This window comes from Parasteatoda tepidariorum, chromosome 9, assembly GCF_043381705.1.
Source record: "Parasteatoda tepidariorum isolate YZ-2023 chromosome 9, CAS_Ptep_4.0, whole genome shotgun sequence".
NCBI lineage: Eukaryota > Metazoa > Arthropoda > Arachnida > Araneae > Theridiidae > Parasteatoda > Parasteatoda tepidariorum.
In genome coordinates this window covers 84720615-84745005 of record NC_092212.1, presented here as the reverse complement: position 1 = coordinate 84745005, position 24391 = coordinate 84720615, and the positions used below count along the sequence as shown (strand labels likewise).

The following is a 24391-nucleotide window of genomic DNA, read 5'->3' as shown; positions in this document are numbered from 1 at the left end:
TACTTAGGAAAATTACTTCTGTTCTAAATATTTATGATACATAACAATCAACAGGGTTGGTTAGCTGAAGCCAACCAATAGCTTGGCCCCCTAGTACCAAAATGAAACAATGCTATTGACAAAGTCTGATCTAAAATTAAAGGAGGAAAAACTAGTACATAAATATCTTGGAATCCATGCTTAGCTCAAGAAGGTAAACCTCAAGCTAATACGGAGGAAAAAATTCTAAAAAAATATCAGAATGCAAATGACCTATTAAGAAAGTTCTTACCAAAGCTTGCTAGGGTTTCGTAGGCAAGTTGATTGGTGTAAAGGTCCATAAGACCACGGCCCAAACAGTAGTGAGGAAATATTAAATAAACTTGCTTCAAAATCCCAGCAATATCTTGCAATTCCTACAACAAATATCAAAGGACATTAGAAGCAATCTACTATGCATTGGTTAAAATAGCATTTTAAAAATTTTTTGGAAGTTGAATTCAAAAAGTTTTTTTCTTTCTTTTAGCGGACTTCCTAATAAACAACAATTAATAATCAGTGAGTTTACAGGGGGAGGGACTTACTTTATCTGTAAAAAGTTCTAGAATGTAGGTAGAAAGTGTGGTGACGATTCCGATGAACACATTAAGACAAGCTAGTGCGACAAATGCTGAGCTGGGGATGGAGAAGAGATAGGTGGTGGGGTACATCAAGGGTATACTTGACCACCTGCAGAAAAAAAAACCATTGAATTCAATACATTTCATCAAGAGCCAGGTTACAAAAAAAAGGAAGTACGACTCACCCGTATAAAAACAGAAGAAGTGAAAATCCAATAATGTTGTCTTTGGAAACATAAGCATCTTCTCCAAATACATAGAATATCAAGATGCATAAAAAGAATGGCACCATGTAGTTGCACTAAAAAGTATTTCAAAACAGTTAATAATTAATTTAATTGATTTAATTTTTAATGAAGAAATTAAAAATGCCTAAAAAGTAGAGTAGATATTGAAAACTGGTATGATATTGATGGGATATTGAAAACTACAAGTTATAACTCATGAGCATGATAACTAGGGTTAAATGAAGTACAGTGAAAAAAATAAATAAATGGAGCACCCTTACTAAATTTTGTATCTTCAGGTTCTAGAACTCAATCTTAATGGTTCGAGAGGGTGACCTCAAATATGCTAATCAATAAGTGCAGACAATATTTTAAGTAACAAAATCAGACACAACAACGTACTTTCTCTGAATAAACCTCTTTTTTTTATTTACCCCAAAATATATGGGCTAGCCTCAATCTTGGAGATATGGCCCCAATAGTTTAGTCAGAAGGGGGGTCCAAATTTTGGACCTCTTAATGTTTATTTAATTTTGTCATATTTCGCTATATCCCAGGAACTTTTTCAGCGAATTGAAAAATTTTTGCACACAATTATAATACTCTTTTGTCAAAAGATAATAAATACTATGCAAAAGTAAATTTTAGCAAATTTTTATTATTTTTTTTAATTATAATTAATAGTAGTCAAAAAAAAGATTTTTGAATTGTAAAGCAAAATGTTTTTTTTGTATCATTTTAAAGAATATAATTTTAAATGGCTAAAATAAAAAATTTGAGCAAAATTGGTCGAATAGTTCCTGAAAAATTGGAATTTTAATCTGACTTTTTTATAATTCGATTTCTATGGAACTATTTGACCGATTTTGCCCACATTTTGTATTTTGCCATGTAAAATTAAACAAATCCCTGCGAGTAGTATAAAAACCTAAAAAGCAGTATTATATTATTCAAATAACTAATCTTCCATCGCTATCTTTTTCTTCTTCTTTTTGTGTCGTTGAATGACTACAATTGAGACAGTAAAAAATAAATAAGACAGTAAAAGTGTCTCCTTTTTAAAAAATAAAATATAAAAACTAAAAGAATAAAACGTTTTATTTAAAATAAAATACATTCATTTAAAAGATAGTCTGAATTTATAAAAACATCAAATGTTGCTTCAGGGTTTTTCCACTTACTGCCTATTATATCTAAACTAAGAAGTTAACAAAAATTAACCACAACCTATTCTTATTTCTTTCCCTTGATAAAACATCTATATCCTCGATACCCTCGTTTTATCCTCGATAAACAATGATAAAACATCTATATTTTTTATCCTCTCCAACCGTAAAAGAACTCTTGATTTGAAGTTGCATTTTTTAATAGTTCAGTTTATAGTAAGTTTTTATGTAAACTTAAAAGTTTCTATGTGAAAAAAATTAATCATAAAAATTTGTTAAGATTTGCCTTTGGCTAAAACTTTTGAAATTTCGCTAACACTTTAGATATTTGGCGAATTTACCTAGAGCAGGACCTGCAGTTGAACCCATAATACAATTCAACTCAAATAATTTCTTATAATATTGTTTTATGAAAATATTTGTATTTACCAGATCCCATGTATAAGTTCCTATCCAGTATATAACAGGTTTGACACCGCTAACAAACTGCAAATGTTTTGATCCTGTGACTTTATCTTCAATAAGGAACATAACAAAGCTTGCAGATACAAAAGACATGGCAAAAATTAAGCACACAGCATGCATCAAGCCCAAACCTTTACGTTCTCTGTAAACAAAAGGAGAGAAAAAGTGCATTAAAATAAAGGATTTGAAAGCATTAAAAACAATATAATGATCAAAAATATTTTTTTAAAAAGTGTGCCTGTTTACAAACATTTTATTTATTTTTTGCAAAATCATCCTTATTAGTTCCGTTTGTTTACTCACTGTATTAAGAATCATTTTAATAAAAAATAGTCCTCACTATTGGTTGCTAAATTTTTTTTAAATGATTCACACAACAGTTTCAATATTCTCTTCTTCAAACTAACATAGATTTAAAAATTTGTATTAGATTTACAAGTCTAGTATATAAGTCATTTATAAAAAATAGTTAAATAAAACAAAAATATCATTTAACAAGCAATAAAACTGAATATTAATAATTGCATTAAACTATGGAACATTTTATTAAATAAAATTTAATGAACATGACACACCTATCACTTAGAAAAATAAACAAATAAACAAACAAAAGTTAAATTCTTTTTAATATATTTTGGAAAAAAACTAATATTTAAGAGCAATAGAAAAAAATCCAGTAGATTTTACGAATCACTATAAATTTTATGATAGTTGCTGCATAATGTACTAAATATTTTTCACATAAGGAATTTTAGAGTTTTTTCTAGTCATCAAAATAGAAAAACTGCATTATTTTCCAGTTCTGATTGACATTAAATCAATTTGAAATGCTATGTATTGTGTTTACTCATAATTTTGAATAGTACAAAATATAACAAAAATAGGCATTTAATTAATTAAAAATGTTATTTCAATAGAGATTTTTTTTAGAAAATTTACTATATATTAGGGAATTTTCTAAAATGTACAAAAACCAAGAGAATTTTTATTAAACCAGTAGAAACAGACAAAATGCTTAAATAATTTTTATTTTTACAATAAATGAAAATTGTTATTACTGAAATTTAAATTATGTTCTAAATATCTTGCCACATAAATAATATAGAGTTGCCACTCAAATCTGGAGAGAAAAATTCCCTGTACACAAGGGCGCTGGCAGCGGGGTGCAAGGGGGTGCCCTGGCTTTATTTATAAACAATTATAGAGTATAAATTTTTTTTTATTAAAAATATTTTTATTCAAGAACAAATAATTAAGTAATTATTGATACGTAACAATTAAAAAAATGTTTAATCAAACAAGATTTGTAATCGTCTTGTTAGCTGTTCAAATCTGCTTTTGTTCAATGAATTCTGAGTTATCTTTGATTCTTTTCTTATGCACACTGAGCATAACTACTTAATCTCTCGTGAGGCATTGTAGACCGATTCCATATTTTGGTGTGTCACATTGTACTAAAAGTGCGTTCAATAGTGCAAGTAGTAGCTGAGGCCAAGAGTTAGGCCAATTTTGATTGCCTCCGCTACAGCTAGATAAAACGGTGTGGCCTCAATAACTAAATTGATGTATTCGAGGGATTCACAAGAATTTTCACCACTCCTCCACATTTCGTACCACATAAATTCGTACTTTTTTTTAAATATCTTGTTAACAATGAAGAAATTTATCTTGAAAAAAATTAACAGATGAAAGTACATGTAATAACAAAACAAAATGTAATAACAGAATATTTAAAAAAAAATTTTGGGGAGGGGGGTAGTTTGTTAGAGGGTTGCACCCTCTTTTATATTATTCTGCCGGCGTTTGCCTGTACATATTATACACAACATATTAAGACGAATAACACTATCACTAGGTTCTTGTATGAACTGTAATTGGCTAACTATACTAGTTAAAGTTGCTGGAAAAACTTGAAGAAAAAAGGAACAGCTGAACATACTTAAAACAAATAATGCTACAGTAAATGAATTAGTTTAATATTGAAATATCATCCTTAAATATCTCATAGATTGCACTTTCAGTGGTTACAATTTTTTAATAGACAAAAATAAGAAACAAAATTCCCTGTATTTTCTCCAGTTTGTAAGGAAAAACTCAAAATTCCTTACATTCCTTAGTATCAAGAAAGAAAAAAAACAGAAGAAATAAAACTACTCACAGTACTTCATCCTTAAGCTGGTCTTGTGTGAAGTTCATTGGATGATTGATAACAGATATCCCATAGAAACTGGCATTGGCACCCGGTTGCAAGTGAGACCTCAGGATAAGATTATTCACTGCATTCATGTAAGCAATAGATGAGGCCCAGCCTTTATTATTGAACCAAACCTAAAAAATTATTCTGGTTTTTAAAAACATTTTATTGTAGCGATTGACATTTTTGTCAATATTTTCATGTCATTTACGTCACACTAGAGCTGCACAATGTGCCATTGGGGGCGGTTTGGAAAACATCCCCGATACCGCGAATCATCGGTCCCTACGCACGCCGATTGAAGTGGTCATTCACCCGCTTACTGACCGCAGCCAGTTATGCTTGACTTCGGTTTTCTACTTGTAACCGTTCTAATTAAAGTGAACTGATTCAATTTACTTGGATTAATTTTAAGCTATTAAAAAAATATTTAGAAAAATTTTACATAAGTACAAACATATTTATGTACTTCTCAAAAGAAACAAAACTTCAAAAAGATGTTTATTTCATATTTAAATAGCCCTGGGATAAAAAAATTACTCTTTCAATTTAAAACCTTCATTTGTAGTACTGGTTAATTATTATTTTATAACATCAAAGATTAATGCTGACATAAGATATTAAAATCCTCTTATTTTCAAAATTTTTTTAAAATGCCAAAAAAAGAAGAAAAAAATACAATTGGAATTTTTTTTAATTCAGAATAAAATCGAGGATCGAAGAAAGAGAGTTGAAAAAAAACTTCGCAGAAAAGTTTTAGAGCTCACGACATTTAACCACAGAAAGAAAACACAAAAAATTCCTAAAAAGTATTCTAGTAAAAATTTTATACAAGAATGAAAAATAAATCTTTTTAACAGGGTGCCTAGTCAAATCTTTCAACAAAAAATAAGCATCTTTTATGTACTTTCAAGCACTCAAAAACTATTTTTAAGCATTACACTATTGTACATTACCAAAATGTAAAATAATTTTCAAAGGCTTTACATGATCATGAAAAAAAAAAACTAGTTTCTGACAAAGAACACTTTTCCTGATTACATTAGGCATTATAAAATTATCAAGAGATTTTTCGGTTTGATATCAGATGGTGGAATTCAGAATATCTTGCAAAATGCAGCAGAGTTGCACATAATAGCACAAAAATCTAACTGAACGCAGCTCAGTAGACGCACATGCGGACTTGCAAGTATTATATCAAACATGTAAAATGATTGGAATTTTTATACGCTATGGATCGACGGTACGGCAAAATAGATTGTGGTTGAATAAATTGTGAATAACGCTAAATAGAACAATGTGAAAAGCAATCTTTTGCATAATACGTGGCGAAAATCAACATGGTAAAGAAAATAATTTTCATTTTTGAAAAGGGAAAATTAAGCCCTTTTTAAAAACACCCAATGAAAAAAAGCTCCTTTACAGGCTTTTAAGACAAAGAAATCGAAAATAAACACCTTTCAGCACTTTTTAAAAATGCTACGCACCATGTTTAATCTAAATTTATCTACTATTTGAATTTAATCATCAAAATTAGATAGAATAAAAGTTAAAACAAAAGTGAAAAACAATGGGGCGTGTTAAAAAATTTTTATAGTCCAAAATTAAGTATATTACCTTAAGCTTATATATTTATATGCTTATGCATTATTTTAAAAACTCTTAAAACTGTCTGAGCTTTGTGATTACATTGAGAAAAACCTAAAATTTGATTACAGAGCTACTACTTTTCATCCTCTTTATAATCAAAATATGAGGTAAAAAAAAATTAATTTTTACTTTGATGTTGTCAAACACTTCCACACTTCTCAACTTATCCTCAAGGTTGATCACCGTATCCCTCAATTTTGTGAGCTGATCATCATTTAACAATCGATCAGCAAATCTGTTGATTATATAATGGAAGAATGTGAAGTTCACTGTTGTGATTGGATTTTTAAGGCCAAATGAGAAACCACCATATCTAAATTAAAGAAAATGAAATCAGCAATATCTTTAAAGCAAAAAATAATGCTTCATTCTATGTTAAATATTGTTCACAAATAAAGTTGCATAAAGAAATAACGTTTTTAACACACTTAACAGCCACATAATCAAATATAATTGTAAAAAAAAGACAAGGATGGTTGTGCTTGAAAGAAAAGTGGAGACATTTATACAGAGTGCATAGCCAAATCTTTCAACAAAAAATAAGCACCTTTTCAGTACTTTTTAAGCACTCAAAAAATATTTTTAAGCACTATGTACATTAACAAAATGCAAAATAATTTTCAAAGACTTTACATTATCATGATAAAATAACTAGTTTCTGACAAAGAACTCTTTTCTTGATTACATTAGCCATTATAAAATGATGAACAGATTTTTAGGTTCAATATCAGAGGGTGGAAAATGAAGCCTGAAATTAAGAATATCTAGCAAAATGCAGCACATGAGAGTGCAATAATCTCACCGAACCCAGCTCAGTAAACGCACATGCGGAGCTCAGTAAACGCACATGCGGATCCGCAAGTTTTTAAATCAAACTTGTAAAAGGATTGTCGCTTTCATACGCTATGGACCGACGGTATGCCAAAATAGATTGTGGTTGAATAAATTGGAGAAACGTTGAAAAGAACAATGTGAAAAGCACGCTTTTGCATAATACGTGGTGAAAATCGACAAGGTAGGGAAGAAAAAAAACTCTTTTTCGAAAAGGGAAAATTAAGCACTTTTTAAAAACACCCCATGAAAAAAGCACCTTTAAAGGTTTTTAAAAAACGAAAATCGAAAATAAGCACCTTTAAGCACTTTTTAAAAATGCTACGCACCATGTCACGAGTGATTCATTAGACTGTGATAGCATATTCCTTTATTCGGTTTCAATCCTTAATGAGCATAATTTTTTCATTTTATTTTTGACAAGTTTTTCAAAATATATATATATTAAAGATGGTATTACGGAAAACCCTGTCGAGAAATAATTAAATATTCAACAAAATGTGTGCAACACAAAGTAATATTTAAAGATAACTTATTTTTTTTATTTTATAACAGTCTTTGAACAACCGACCTAATTTTGGATTTATGACTACTAATGTTCAACTCCACAGCCTTATAATTTTGAACCCAATCCAGAAGACAAGGGAACTTATGGATCACGTATTAGGAGAAATTTGCCTCATGGAGGACTTTTAGATGGAACCAACGTTATATGGAGAGGAAAACTACTAAAACCTCCCACAGTTAGCCTGACGGCAAAGGAACTCTAACCCATAATCCGTCTACCACTGAGGATATTTTACGTCAGCACTGTGCTAGTGCTGGGAGTNGCATTTGCGTTACATGGAGAGGAAAACTACAAAAACCTCCCACAGTTAGTCTGACGGCAAAAGAACTCTAACCCATAATCCGTCTACCACTGAGGATATTTTACGTCAGCACTGTGCTCGGTGCTAGTGCTGGGATTCAAACCAGCTTCACCTCATTGGAAGGCCAACGCTCTATCCCCTGAGTCATCATGGCTCAAATATAACAGATTAATAACAAAAATTATGACACAAAACAAAAAATTATTTCTTTAGATATTTAAATTTTTTACTGAATTATATCGGTTCCTAACACAGCTTAATTTTATAGCCATTTAAGTTATTTCGAAAACCAAATAAAAATATTAAGAACTTAAATGCTTTAACCCTCTGACTGATTATCCCGCGATTTCCATGGGCAACTGAATTGTAGAAAAATCTGCTCATCCCGCGGGCATGTGTTTTTCTTCCTTTATTGATGAGCGCATCCCGTTTATTCCCCGTATCAGCGGTATTAGACGTTTAATTTACGTTTTGACCAACAGATGTCATTAGTTGTCCTCTAAATTGCCGTATTTGAAAGCGCGTAATGAAAAGCAATTTCATAAGGGCGGAAAGCGCGTAGTGTAAAGCAAATTTTTAAAGCGGCTTCGGTCCAAAAATGGAGCAGTCAGAGGGTTAAGCTTCACCCAAAGAACATATTTGCTACTTTTACTTACCTTTGCTTATAGAAGTTCTTACGAGTTTTTATCAACCAATCAGATATATTTCGTCCAGTCATATTATAAACAATATCAGAACTACTAACAGCAACACTAGGGGGTTTCGTTCCGAGAGCACTTGCCGGGCATGCCTGAGTTCCAATTGTGCATAAACAAGGTTCTAAATATGTATTGTTGTTTGGATTTTGATCAATTAAGAAGGATCTGTTAAAGCTAAATGGTTCACAAGGTAGACCTCTAAAATGAAAAAAATAAATAAAGAGAAAATAAAGCATATGTAGGTTTTTTTAAAATTTTTGTAAACCATGTACACTTAACCCTTTTGACCCGAATAGGATATATACAACCCAAAGACTAAACTTTATTCTCTAATGGATAAACAGATTCCAATTTTGCATGTTTTTTTTAAAATGTTTTCAGGGTTCTTTAGGCATTAGGGAATAAAAATATGTCTAAAGGGAACTTGACAACACTCTCATCGCGGACTTCTTTTTGCGAACACGCTACTCAATCTCGTTTCAATTTACTTATTTTCTAAATTCTGAGGTAAGTACAACTATATTTTTGTTATATTTTGTGTGAAATAGTTAAGTTTGTTCTTATTAAGTAATAATTGTACCTATTTAGTATCAGATTTAGAAATTTTGACACATTTTGTTTTGGGGGATATGCTGTCCCAATCGTACTTTACATTGGATCATTATACTCCAATAGTACTTTACATTGAATCAATATACTCCAATAGTACTTACCAGTGGGACAATATATCCCATTAGTGATGAAAATATTATAAGACAAAGTTTTGTTTCGATTATCTTATAATGGAAACTTCTGATAAGAAAAAATAATTCGATGCATTTATATTATTTTCGTCATTTATTCCTATGCATGCATATTTTTACAATATTCAAGATGATTGGGACATATTGTCCTAGGAGATTTCTGGGAAAATGGAAAAAATGGAAAACATTAAACTCATAGCACATTTATTTTAATATGTCAGCATGACCAAAAACTGCTTGTCATACCTAAATTTCAATGCTGCAATAGTAGAGTTCGAAGGTTTAAACTAAAAAGTTTATATGGATCAAAAAAAAATAATAAATAAAAAAAAACACATACACACACATTGAAAATTACAGAACAATTTTTCAGGACTTGGGAGGGTTTATATATGAAATGAAACACAAAATTGAATAGTTTAATGAAGAGTAAATGATATTTTTGAAAAAAAATTCAAATTTTCTAAGGGAAAGACATTATTTTAGTCTTATTTAACTATACACTATAAATTTATTTTATCAAATGTTTAAATTTTATTAACCTCAATGAACGAAGGTAACTAAGTAAAAAATCTTAAATGTTTTCAAAATGAATCAAACTAGGATAAAATTTCAGTTATGAAATAGAAATTGCAATACAAATATATTATTTAAAAGAGGCAAACTTACTCAAGAGGATGATTTTTAACACATCTTGTACCCATTCCTTCAGGAGATAAAAGTGACTCAACATATTTTTGAGATATAGGACTCTGGGTGTCTTCATTACTAAAACACACAAAAGCAACAACTTTCAAACAGATGATTGGTATAGATAAACAGATAAAAATAAATTTCAATTGCTGCAACTTACTTTGAATACTTCTTATATTTTGCATTTGAGTGGATTATTTAAGAAAACTATTTGCTTCTTTTTAAAATGTATATCAGGGTGGTTAGCCAAATCTTTCATCAAGAAATAAGCACCTTTTACATACTTTTTAAGAACTCAAAAAATATTTTTAAGCACTATATACATTAACAAAATCCAAAATAATTTTCAAAGACTTTACGTGATCATGAGAAAATAACTAATTTCTGACAAAGAACTCCTTTTGTGATTATATTAGCCGTTATAAAATGATCGAGAGATTTTTTGGTTCAATTTCAGAGGGTGCAAAATGAAGTCTGAAATTGAGAATATCTTTCAAAATTGTGCAGAGTTGCACATGAGAAGGCAATAATCTCACCGAATCCAACTCAGTAGACACACATGTGGACTCCCAAGTATTTCATGAAACATGTAAAATAATTGGTGCTTTCATACGCTATGGACCAATGGTGCACCGAAATGAATCATGAAAACGTTGAATAGAAGAATGTGAAAAGCACACTTTTACATGGCACACATAATACACGGTAAAAATCGACCATAGTAACGAAAAAAATCTCATTTTTGAAAAGGGAAAATTAAGCACTTTTTAAAAACACCCAATGAAAAAAGCACTTACAAGGGTTTTTAAATAAAGGAAATAAAAAATAAGCACCTTTAATCACATTTTAAAAACGCTACGCACCATACATATACATGTTATTGAGAATGACCGAAATTGATGGTTATTGACCTCCACCGGTGAATGTTGACAATCACATAGTCGCTTTGGTAAATGTCCGAAATATATACTAGGTCTAGTTGCCCTACATCAATGTTTTTTTTAAAAAATTTAGTGGCACTGCCAGGCATACATTTACCCGGTTTGTGTCACATCAACGTTTTAAGATGAAAAGCAACTTCCCAGTATGCATTTAACCGGCACACCAAACACTAATGTTTCTCCTAATCTATCCACAGAAAATATTAAAAAAATAAATAAATATAATATCAGCGAATAAATTAAAATCAAATCGGATATAACAAATATTTCGCACAATCTCCAAAGCGACAATGTGACTGATGACATTCACCAGTGAAAAATCAAGATTTTTCTTGATTTCAATCATTCACGGTAATATATATATAGTATATATATTATAAGATTCAAGTATTGATTATTGATGATGATCTAAAGAAGATGCTTTGTATTTATAAAAGTAATTTAATTATTTGGTTGTCAATCACAAAATTTCCATCACCCAGTTTTTTTATCTTAAATATTTATTGTATGTAGATATGAATTTTTTAAGGAATATTTTAAGGGATAAATACCTGAAAAATATATTGTTGGGAGGTCCATAAATCCAGGGTTGAATTTCTAAAGGAGGTTCTTCAACAAGAGGAGGAATAAATAAAGCTAATACTAAAGCCACACAAATAAATCCAGCAGGCATCACAATCTGAAATTTAGGTTTTTTATNGGTAGTTAATGGTATGTAATTTAAATATTTATTTCATGTAGATAGGAATTTTTAAAGGAATATTTTAAGGGATAAATACCTGAAAAATATATTGTTGGGAGGTCCATAAATCCAGGGTTGAATTTCTAAAGGAGGTTCTTCAACAAGAGGAGGAATAAATAAAGCTAATACTAAAGCCACACAAATAAATCCAGCAGGCATCACAATCTGAAATTTAGGTTCTTTATTTAGATCATAAAATCTTTATATTTGAATGACAATTTAAAAGATTACTGTAGACTTATGAATTTACATATATATATAGTATATTATGCACACATATTAATTCATTCCAATTAATGTTATTCTTTTATTAAGTTTTAAAAAAAACACGAGTTTTTCGATATTTCTCTTAGATCAGAGGAGGACCCTTTAAAGATGTTGCTTTTATGCAAATAAATGTTAAATATACAGGGCAGAGGTGGGTCAATACCATTTTTTTGGCATCAGTTTATGTTAAAAGCTTACTCATGCAGCTTAATTTAAGGTTACTAGATACTTTTAAGTGCTTAGTACAAAATATCAGACATGGGCACAGAACAATCTCTAGTCCAGGATGCAAAACAAAATAGAAAATACCTTAATAATTGTTGATATAATGATCAGATTTTAAAAAACTGGATGTAATCTTTACAGTTTATTTATAAAAATATTGAGAGTACTCACAATTTGGAAAATATGGTGCCAACAGTTAGGTCAGGAGAAGAATTGTAGGGGTAGGGGTGGATCCCTCAATGTTAATTTCACTATTCCATACTTTGTAAATGCTTTACGCAAATTGAAAACTTTTTACACATAACTGAAAAACTCCTCCATTCAGAGATAATTTGATGTAAATATTTTTTTCATAATTATTTAATTTACTAACGATCAAAAAGTTATACAAATTATTACAATATTTTAATCATGTAATTCAAAACCTCAAAATCCAAAAGGATTTAGCCAAAATTCTTGAGCAATAAAAAAAAGTGGGATGGGTAAATATGCTAAAAGTAAAATTATCTTTTAAGGGGTTCAAACTTTTGACTGCTATCTTGGTTCAATACCATTTTAACCCACTGGCAGTTAAGGAAATGGGCAAAATTGAGAGAATGTTTCTCCCCTATACACAGTTCTCCTATCCATTAACATGGAAAAACTGGTTTTGCTATGCAGAGAACACTGCAGGTTAAAATGCGATTTTTTACGTGCATAACCGCCAGTGGGTTAAAAAAAAGTTATATATATTCAGAGAAAAAGTATTTTTTGTAATTTAAAATATTGTCTGAATTATTTAATTTCAAAATTTAAGATTCAGATCTAAACTTATTAAGATTGCATCTTAATATCTCAAAATCTGACAATAAAATTAGAAGTATACTATTTTATTTTGTGCACAGTACAACAAAAAATAAAATATACCATGTAAGAAGCTTTTGATCCTTTTTCTAAAATGATGGAATAATTTAAGATAAGCACTTATTTATAGAGACAGATAATTGCTAAAATAAAATAAGGAAAAAACATCGACGGTTAAGAATTAAAAAAAAATATATGTATTTAAAATATATGTATATAAATGTATTTTTACAGACATTTATACATTGTTTATATAATCTGATATATAATAAAGTTAACTAGATGAAAGATTGCTTTAAATAATTAGCAATGTAATGGCTTTTTTTTCAAAAAAATTCCTTTAAGACAATAAATGTTAAAACAATTATCAACAATTCATAAAACAAGCTTTTGGTATTTTTTTTAGAATCAAAGAATCTTTGAAGAACTTCATTTTAAAAACAGCAATTTGTGAAGGGAATAATTATAATAAACAAAAACATTTATATATTTATAATATTTGTTAAAGTAAATAATTACAATAACTGATTTTTGATGCGATAGCTGTCAAAATATAATTTTCTCTTAGAATAACAAATGATGTAATCATCATCTAAAACATTAAAAAAAAATATTTTACATAAAATAGGGGTAATTGTGAGTCCAACTCAAAAAATCCTGAAATTTTCTTGAGCAAAATAATTAACGACGTATTTAAAAAATTTAATGTCTTTATAAATTTAAATCATTAATATTTTCAAAAAATGAAATTGCAAATAAATTATATACATCATAATTTAAATGAATAATTATGTATAAGTTTACTTTTATCTCTAATCACATTTATTATTCTACCAAAAAAATATTTACAAATGAAAGAGATGCCAAGCATAAATTATATTCCTAATATTTTTAAATAAAATATATAAGCATTTTATACATAAATCTGATCGGTGATTTCGTAAAACTTCTGGACTTTGGATTTCCAGAAACTAACAGATTGCAGTTAGCGAAAAATCCGGAATTTTTCCGGAGCACAATCATCTCTGATAAAATAAGTATTTGATTTTTTGTTGTTGATATTTTAATTAAATTATCTCTAAAGGAAGGAAACATTTATGAAAATAATTATTACCAAAAAATATTAGCACATAGGTACAGATAAAAGTAAAAGCTTCTAACTATTTATGTCACAGCTCTGTAATTAGTTTTCCAAGACAAAATAACAGTTTAAAAAATAATTAATTACTTCACAAAATAAGCCTTTGATATTTCTTCTAGAATGATGGAATCTTCGAAGATGGAAAGCAGCCATTTGGCGTTGTACCAATTTAGCTCCAGATATGCGTTTCTCAGAAAGCTCAGGGAAAGGTGGCAAATCTACATGTGTGTTGTTATCACACACTAAAAATAAAATAAGCACTTAGAATTTATTTTATTGCTATTAAAAAGCAGTTTGAGTAGTCAAACACAATTTCTAAGTTTTTTTTTGGTTTTTTTTTGTTTTAGACTAAGGAGAGCTTTTTTTTTTTGTTTAGACAAAAAGCTTTACAACATATGACATTAGGAGCTATTGGGATGCTAAGAAAATAATATAGATTAAGAAACTTAAGATTGGTAAACAATGACATGCAATCTAAATTTAAACCAAAATATTAGTAAATTTTTTTAAGTTTCAATGGAACATTGGGAAGAATTTTTTATAGAAAAAAATAATTCTAAGTCAGTCTTTAAATTCGCATTAATTACATAAAACATGTCAGAAAAAACGTACATTTAAAAGACTTAACTTACTAATTATCCCTGTGACAAAATCGTGGCGAGATTGTAGCAGAACGTTACCGAGTTCTTGCAGAAAGATTTTTCCTTTCCAAAGTAAAACGTTTTCATTTAATTTTCTGCAGAAATTTTCATTCTATAAATTTTTTTATTTAGTTATTGCTATTGATTTACACACAGTTTTTAAACTCCTATATTTTTAATCTGGTATTATTTATTACAACAACTGAATCTTGAAATGAAAGAGCACATTTAGTAACCCCTTTCCGAAGAGTCCAATTCACGTGATTCCGCCTTCGATCTCTTTTTCGGTAGTTAATGGTATGGATTTCATGATTTTTTAATTATTTTTTTTAATGTGATGATGATTTATATAAGGCGAAAAAGGAAAGTATTAGTGTATTTTTCCCCTACCAAATAAGAGAATATCGCCCATTATATTAGAATAAAAAAATATTACACATTCGATTAAAAAAGTTATATGTTATTTTAACCGAAAAGTTTTTTTTAAAAAATTAAGTTGACGTTTTTGTTACTTTAAATTAATTATTTTTCATTAGTACTTTAAATATTAATTAATTAATTAGTAACATGCATATTTGTTCTGAGCATTAGAGAGGCATGTCGCGGAAAGGCAGAAAAAATTCGGCCACAGGGCTAATTGTTTAAACTGAAATGCCAAAACATCCAGTAGTGATTTAATAATTTTAATACTTTTACAACTTTATGTTATTATTTAGCAAATCTAAAAAATAAAATAATATTACTTTTAATTTTTTTTTATAGATATTTTCTGTATTACAGTTTACTATGATGTTTTAATATATTTTTTAAAAATATTACTATGTAGTTGCGATATTTTTAAAATATATTATGTTAAAACATCATAGCTTTATGCAAAGCAGCGTAATATATAAACATGTACTTAAAGATTGACTATGGATTCTATTATGTTCTTAGAAATTCAAATAAGCACAAAATTAAGTTCAGAACAAGTGATGTAATAAAAGGTGGCTTTTTTATTCAAGATAGATAGATAGATAGATATTTAAGGATTAGAAAATAAAAATAATAAGTTATATACCAAATAAGCTCTAAGAAGATAATGATACATGTTCAATTAAAATAAGTGCATATTAGTAGACTAGAAGAAAATTTTTAAATACTTAATTCGAGAGAATAAGTAGAAAAAATTATAAGGAAAAAAACTTACCAACTGAAAATTGAATTAAAAATATATTTTACAGACATAGTTTTAGCTAGAAAAATTAAAACACTGAATTTATATCGCGTGTGAATCATGTTACTTTTGTAAAATTTACAAAACAAAGTTACAATTTAGGAACATATTAAAATAAAATTGAAATTTTTTTAAAGACATCTGCAATGCATATTATTTCCAAAAATAATGTTTAAAATTTATTTGAGTATCAGCAAATTATGCCTAAAATTTGATTTGATAATTTATGCTAACTCTTTTTGAAATTTGGCTTAAAAAATGTTGCAATAACTAAATTTTGTTGGAAGTTAATTCAAAGATAATTTTAAAACAACAAAATGAAACACATTTTAAATGGTATCAAATCACAGAACAAATTAAAATAATAACATAACTGAGGCCGATGACTTTAATTTCAACTAAACCAAATATGGAAGAGATAATTTTATTTATTTAAAAAAATCTCTGATTCAGGCATTTGGAATAGATGAAATTTTTTTTTAAAAATGCTATTGAAAAAAAATTAAAAAAAAATTAATAACCAAAGCATTCAAAATTTCTCAGCTTTTATAGAAATTAAAGAAAATATTTTAGTTCACAGTGACAGTGAAGATTTTGTTTAAATTTATTCAGATTTTGTTTAAATTTGTTGCATTTTGGTAAGGAAAATAAACAACTTTTGCCTTACTTCCTGTACATTTTTGAGAAACAATTTAAGAGGGAATTCCACCATTTATGAAAGTTGTTGTTTTTGCAGATTTTAAAAGCATATAGCTCAATAAACGAGAGAGAATTCTAGCAGTTTAAATAGGTTTATAGAAAATAAGTCTTAGCGTAATACATTTATTCCAATTTTTGGAAACCTTTAGAAAATTGACTGTTAAACTAACTAATTAAAAACTAACTGTCATGGATAAAACATATTGTGCTATGCACATAGCACACAATTTTAACTTTTAAAATAAAGTAAGTGTCATTTAAACTTAGATATATTTTAACAAAAATTATTAGGTAGTATTGATCGACTTTTTTAACTGAGTTATATGCTCTTAAAGTCTGCAAATAAGGATTTCTGAAATGGCAGAATTGCCCATTTATATACTATGTGGCCAAAAATATCCGGACGCCCAGTAGAATGGAATTAGAGCGCCCTGAGTCACATATTAATATGATGCTGGTCTCCATTTTGCATCAATGACAGCTTGAACATGTTTGGGAAGACTTTCCACCAGTTTTTGATACAAGCTGAAGAGTGAGGAAGGTCGATTTGTCCGGCTACGTAATCTGAGCTCTAATTCGTTCCAAAGGTGTTCCATGGGATTTAGATGGGGGATCTAAGAAGGCCAGTCCAGTTTTTGCTGTGCAAGCCTCGTTGTGAGAATGGAGCAGTTATCTTGCTGCAAGAGAAATGGGCCGAAATATTCTCATAGAGTTGGAAGTGCGGCATTGTCCAGAATGTCCACATACAACTCGAGTACATGTTTCCAACCATAGGAACTAACGGACACAGGACGCTCCCACATCATTAAAACTGTGTGTACGGATACTTTGGACCAAATAGTGTATAATAGACCAAGCTGGTTTTTGAAACTAAAGTCATCAAACAAATTGGTTAGATACAACTAATAACAAAAAACAATCTAATGTTAATAAAAATGGTTACTAATGGTAAAGGCACAGAAAATAAGCAATGTTAGAATAGACAATAAACACAAATGGTGCCTATGTATGTGTGTTAGAGATGCTGAAAAAATGAACATGCAATCAGCCGCCAAGAGGAATAATAAAGAAGTAAAAAAAAGGGAAGTTTGTGTTATGAAGGAAGATGAGAAATTCCAAAAGTTTTGTCCCAAGCAGAGAATACAGGGGTGTTTCCTAAAGAAAATAACTCACCGTTTCCACCCGTCAGGCTTTCCCTTACAGCTGCAACAATGCAAAACGACATAAAATGCATTAGTGCGACATGCACTCTACAGTGACAATAAAGCTTTACTAACATACAGAGCACAGAAGTTCAGGCACTAAAAAACCATGAAAATAGAGAGATAAAATGGTACCTAAAAGGGTTGCCACTCAAATCTGGAGATAAAATTCCCTGTATATATTACAGGATGTGTAGCCAAATTATTTAACGAAAAATAAGCACCTTTTAAGCACTTTAAAACAATGTGAGCTGTGTCTTTTTGCATAATTCGAAGCTAAAATCAACATAGTAAAGGAAAAATCTCATTTTGAAAAAGGGGAAATTAAGCACCTTTTAAAAATACCCAATGAAAAAAGGCACCTATAAGGGCTTTTAAAAACAAAAATCGAAAATAAGCACTTTTTAAAACGCTACGCATCCTGTATTATACACAATATATTAAGAGGAAATACGCAATCACTGAGACTATATTAGTCTATTTATACTAGTTTTAATTGGAAGAAAAAGTTAAAGAAATAAGGAACAGATTAACATACTTCATACAAATAATGCTATAGTAAATTAAATAGTTTAGTACAGTTGAAATATCATCCTTAAATATTCTCACAGATAGTGTTTTGAAAGGTCACCACTTAGAAAAAAAGAAATATAATTCCCTGTATCCTGTGAAGGGAAAAATTAAAGTTCCCTGCATTTTCCCTGTTATTTTAGGTGATTTTTATAAATTCCCTGTATTTTCCAGGTTTTCCCTATTCTTCCTGTGGAGTGGCAACCCTGATAAATAGCTCTAGACAAGTACCCTCTCAAGGATAAACAGAAAATAAAGCACTGCAAAAAATTTAATGCAATTCCTTTGCAATTGCATATTATTTTCAGAATTAATAAAATGACAAGTATTAATTTGAAGTTGAGGAGGTTTCTCTTTTATTGGGGTACGGTTATCTGATTGTTTACGTAAAGGAAATTTTCCTGTTTTAAACTTTTTAACTAAAAGATTATGTTTTTTCAGAAGTTCAAAGAAATTTCTAATTTCTAAAAATTAAACATATTAGATTATGACATAATTGTATGGAAAATTACACTTTTTCACAAGTTGAATTTAAAAAAAAAATGTTTTAAAATGAAGCATTTTATCATTTTTGTAAATATCTAAGCTAAAGATTAACTCCCAGAGAAACCACCATTAATTGGTATGTTATATAGGATAATATTTATTTTCATACATAACAATTTAATGAAGTAATAATTATTTTAATTGATTACATATAAATTATGTATAATTAAAAATATTTAAATTTTGTATATTCAATAATTTTTTTTCAAATCTTTTTAATTACATTCAAATAAAATATTTAATTGCATGACTTTGGATTTAATTGATTAAATTAATTAGTAGCTAAATTTATAAAATTTTTGAAGCAAAAAATCAATCAATATTTTATGTGTCAGTTTTGCAAAGCTACCACAACAATCTTACTTTTCTTTCAAATAAATAACTTTTATAAACAAATGTTACTATAGTGGAATAGGAAAATATATATATATATAAGAAAAAAAATGAATATTTATTTTTACTTTCTTAAGAAAATTATTATTTTACATCCAATAGAAAGAAGATTAAGTTAAAAAAAAGTTCTCTAAAAACTATATTTATATGAGATGTTCAATCAGTTAAAAAAAAAAAAACGACCTAAATCAACATATCAAACATAATTTTTATTAAAAAAAGAAAACACTAAAAAAAATTTTTTTGTTTCTTCTTTCTTCTAAAATATATTTTGAAAGTTTGTTTGCTTAAAATAAAACAAATGATTTAACTAAAAAAAATGCATTATTAAATCATAATTTCGGTTGATCATTTTAAATTCAGTTATCAGTTTAGCTATGCTTTTAAGATGGTTTGAATAATTAATTAAAAATAGATTTTAAAATATGTTGGTTTCCTCTTACAAATGCTTAATGTATTAGCAAGCATTAACAATCAGTGGTTGCTTTATATTAATGGTATGTTTCAAAATTAATATTGAAGGGGGGGGGGAAAACAGAAAGATGACCAGGACTTCTGCGCTCTATTTCATAACAATAACATAAAACAAAAATTACAGCACTTTTTTAGACAGCACAGAGGAACGAACATTACTCCATATTGTAAAATCTTCAAATTACTAATTAATAATCACATATAAATGCATTTAATTAATAATTATGCACCTAAATAATTACGAATAACTTTTAAATCAAAATCATAAATCGTTTAAAACCAAACCAAGAACTTTAGCGAATGCTTAAAAATGTCCAATTCGAGTTATAAATTATTTTAATAAATGGAGTCAACTTATGTATTGAAAATTCAATCCTACTTTTACTTAATTATAATATTTTAATTAAGAAAGATTATCCATATTAATTTAATTGCTGTTCTGAAAAAAAAAACAGAATATTAACTGAAATGTAGAAGTTATGTCATCCTATCACATGACATTTAAAAAAAAGCATGGATTCTTACATTAATGTTGCATGTTGTTTCATAAGTTTTAAAACCTTTATTTAAAAAAAAATTATAATTTACCCTATTAAATATGATTTTTTTATAATAAATATAGTGAAATAAACACAAAAAATTGTACATTAATAACTGATAAACTAAATTTTTAATATTAATGAATATTATTTTCATATTTAAATAACATATAGGTTAAATTTTTTGAAGCAAGTAAAAAAAAAATTAGATGTTAAAAATATGATAGTTATCAGCTAAAAATTAAATAAAAATTACAGAATTTAAAATTCAATACACATTTTTTCATAAATTTCCCCTATTTTCAGGACTTTTTGGACTGTCTTAATCTAGAGTTGGCAGCTACGGTAATCGGAAGTTTAATAGGATTTTTTCAGGAACTTTTACAGTTTTAGAGATTTTTCTAAAACTTTCTAAATTCAAAAATCTTTCGGAATCACATATAGGTTAGAACTTTAAAAGTATAAAAAAATTAAAAATGGTAAAAAATATAATAGTTCTTAGTTAATAGTTCACAATATAATAGTTCTCAAAAATCTAAAATTTCATACAAATTCCTTATAAACTTTCCCGATTTTCAAAAATTTTGATGAAATCAAAAAGCTTAGGAAAAAGTGGCAAAATCTAGTTGAGTTAGCAGCTATATTAATCAAAAATTTTATAGGATTTTCACGGAAACTTTCCAATTTCAAGGAATTTATTTTTATTTTTCCCAAATTTAAAAAAGGGGTTTTGATTAAATCAAAAGCCCATAAAAAACTAGCAATTCCATTAGAATTTACATCTATGCTCAAGCTTCTAATGAATAAAAAACGCAGTGAGGTCTAAAACTTTTTCGACTTAGGAACTATAAAACTGCTTAAGCAAATAAGCTAATAATATTACAGCATCTAAAGCAAAACAGTATGAATCACTACTTAGCAAAAGTTCTAATATAAATCATTTAAGCATAAAATGTTTTATTTCTTACCTGTTTCTTCAGAAGTCATGGCAATATTTTTATCACTGATTTCTTTACCAAAGAACCTAGCAATACTGTGAAGTTTTAGGTGTAATAATGTGCTTCTGAAACTGAACCATTTGCTCTTCTCTTTATCCATGTTTTGAGCAAGTTCATCTACAAACAATGATTTCTATTAGCACAAAGCTGTTTCATGTGTAGAACAGGTAATGTAAAATTTTAATTGAAAAGTTTAAGGTAAAAAAAAAATTGATAAAAGGGTTGGAAAAAAAAAAAAAAAAAAAAAAAAAAAAAAAAAAAAAAAAAAAAAAACAGAAAACAAGTAGTTAAAAACAAATCAGTTAGTTACTTCAAATATATTTTGATTTTAATCATTTTCTCAAAATGATAGTTCAGACAAATGATTAATGACAATAACATGTTATGTAAAATTTTAATTGAAAAGTTTAGGGCTAAAAAAAAGTGATAAAAGGGTTAAAATAGAGATTTAAAAAAACTAAAAAAATGTAGTTAAAAACAAATCAGTTAGCTACTTCAAATATATTTTGAGTTTAATCATTTTCTCAAAATGATAGTCTTGATTTTCAATGATAGTTCTGACAAATGATTAATGACGATAACATGTTATATAAAATTTTAATTGAAAAGTTTAGGGTTAAAAAAAGTGATAAAAGGGTTAAAATAGAGATTTAAAATAAACTGAAAAACAAGTAGTTAAAAACAAGTCAGTTAGATAATTCAAATATATTTTGATTTTAATTACTTTCTCAAAATGATAGTTCTGATTTTAAATGATAGTTCTGACAAATGATTAATGACAATAACATGTTATATAAAATTTTAATTGAAAAGTTTAGGGTTAAAATAGAGATTTAAAATAAATAAAAAAAACAAGTAGTTAAAAACAAATCAGTTAGCTACTTTAAATATATTTTGATTTTAATTACTTTCTCAAAATGATAGTTCTGATTTTAAATGATAGTTCCTACAAATGATTAACGAAAATTTTGTTCTATTTACCCTCAGGCGTAGCTTCATCTTCGGGTTCAACAATTCCAGCTTCTCCAGTGACTTTCAAGAAAACCTATTCAATGAAAAAGAGATTGTGAATTCAGAGACTGACGCTAATAACATCAGCCATTTTTTTATATGCAAAAATCATCCTTTAACAAAAACTCGATTTCTGTTCTATGAAATCAACAAAGAAAAATTGTTGAATACCCATCCACATTCACTAATCATCACTCACTCACTGACTGAGAAATACTGAAGTAGCTGTGGTCCGGGTCACCAATTAAAAAGGTAACTCAAGATAGAATCGAGTTAACACGTCTTAGATACTAGTGAACTGATGTTTAATAATTGTAGTGATAGTTACCTTACGATACTTCTCCACCAGAATTTTATCAGGGATTGAATTAGATGAATGAATACCGCTAGTTACCGTATTTGCGAAAGACTGGAACTCTATTAAGTTCACCAAATTTCGAGCACTTGCCCTGAGAGCTGTATTAAGTTCACAGTTGTGTGTGTAATCGCTATTAACAGTCGAGTTTGTACGGGATCTCGTTGTGTACACATGAGACTGAGAAGCAACAGTGCGAGAACAACAATGACGAAGTCACAAATAGCAAGTCAACTGTTCTATGTGGATCATGCATTGAAGTAGGCATGAACATATCACATCCGAGTCACCAATGTGGTGATGGTGTTATCGATAAAGTCAACCCTCATCTATCAAAAAGTACCCCAAAATAGAATCGAGTTAGCACGTTTTATATACTAGTGAATTGATGTTTAATAATCGTAGTGGTAGTTACACTACACAGCCACAACAAGTTTTAAATAAAAAGCAGATTGCAAGTTTTAAAGAGCAGATTGAACATCTTACAAGTTTTATGAGGTAATGCACAACCGAAAGACATCTGTTATGCAAGTTATTTTTATTAAACTAAAAAGAAGTGAGCAAGACGAACAATTTTGTACAGCGGAATGAGATTTAGTTGAAGGGCATAATGGAAGCCTACCTCTTCGAGTGAAGTGTCGGATATGCCGTAACTGCTGATATGTAATTCGTCCAGATTGCCGTCCATTGCTTTGAAAAGTCTCTGCAACTCTCCAGATCTCTGCGCAGAGGGAGGTATTAGATAAGATACTTCAGAACCAACATCTTCCATCAACTTTGCATCAGGTACGTGGTTATGAATGAACCGTGTCAATTGCGATATGATACAAGAACCACCTAAGAAAGTTAAAAAAATAAACACAATGATGCATTTAACAGATTTTAGGGCAATAGATAAAAAATCACTATCCAGATTATTTTTTTCAGTACACACGAAATGCTTACATTTTTGCTTATAGCACACCTATAACACCTGTAATTCTGATTCATAATTCAGGGTGGGTAGTCAAATCTTTCAACAAAAACAAGCATCCTTTAAGTACTTTTTAAGTATTCCAAAAATATCTTAAGCACTATATACATTAACAAAATGCAAAATAGTTTTCAAAGTCTTCATGTGATGATAAAACAACTAGTTTCTGACAAAGAACTCTTTTCTTGGTTATAATAGCCATTATAAAAAGATCAAGAGATTTTTCGGTTTTATATCAGATGGTCAAAAATGAAACCTGACAATAATCTCATCAAACACAGCTCAGCAGACGCACATGCAAACTCTCAAGTATTTCATCAAACCTGTAAAATGATGGGCGCTTTCATACGCTATGAACCTTGAATGCTGAAATGGATTGTGGAAACATTGAAAAGAACAATGTGAAAAGGTTGCTTTTGCATAATATGTGGCAAAATTCAACATGGTAAAGAAAAAAAAATCTCATTTTTGGAAAGGTAA

At 28.6% G+C, this 24391-nt stretch overlaps 1 protein-coding gene across 3 annotated transcripts in view; it reads right to left on the bottom strand.

The window, feature by feature from the left end:
* Window positions 1–24391, bottom strand: part of LOC107448522 (phospholipid-transporting ATPase ABCA1) — a 149132-nt gene that overhangs the window by 16493 nt on the left and 108248 nt on the right. For 2 of the 3 annotated variants that reach the window (XM_071185715.1, XM_071185714.1), the window contains 14 exons: window positions 23561–23775; window positions 22554–22617; window positions 21543–21689; window positions 18024–18053; window positions 14382–14536; window positions 11628–11755; window positions 10112–10210; window positions 8658–8897; window positions 6431–6614; window positions 4616–4785; window positions 2422–2599; window positions 785–900; window positions 564–708; window positions 272–395 (listed from right to left, as the gene is read on the bottom strand). In XM_071185715.1, coding sequence (XP_071041816.1) covers window positions 272–395; window positions 564–708; window positions 785–900; window positions 2422–2599; window positions 4616–4785; window positions 6431–6614; window positions 8658–8897; window positions 10112–10210; window positions 11628–11755; window positions 14382–14536; window positions 18024–18053; window positions 21543–21689; window positions 22554–22617; window positions 23561–23775 — 1995 coding nt within the window. The remainder of the gene's footprint in view (window positions 1–271; window positions 396–563; window positions 709–784; window positions 901–2421; window positions 2600–4615; window positions 4786–6430; window positions 6615–8657; window positions 8898–10111; window positions 10211–11627; window positions 11756–14381; window positions 14537–18023; window positions 18054–21542; window positions 21690–22553; window positions 22618–23560; window positions 23776–24391) is intronic. The other variant, XM_071185716.1, reaches the window with a different exon arrangement.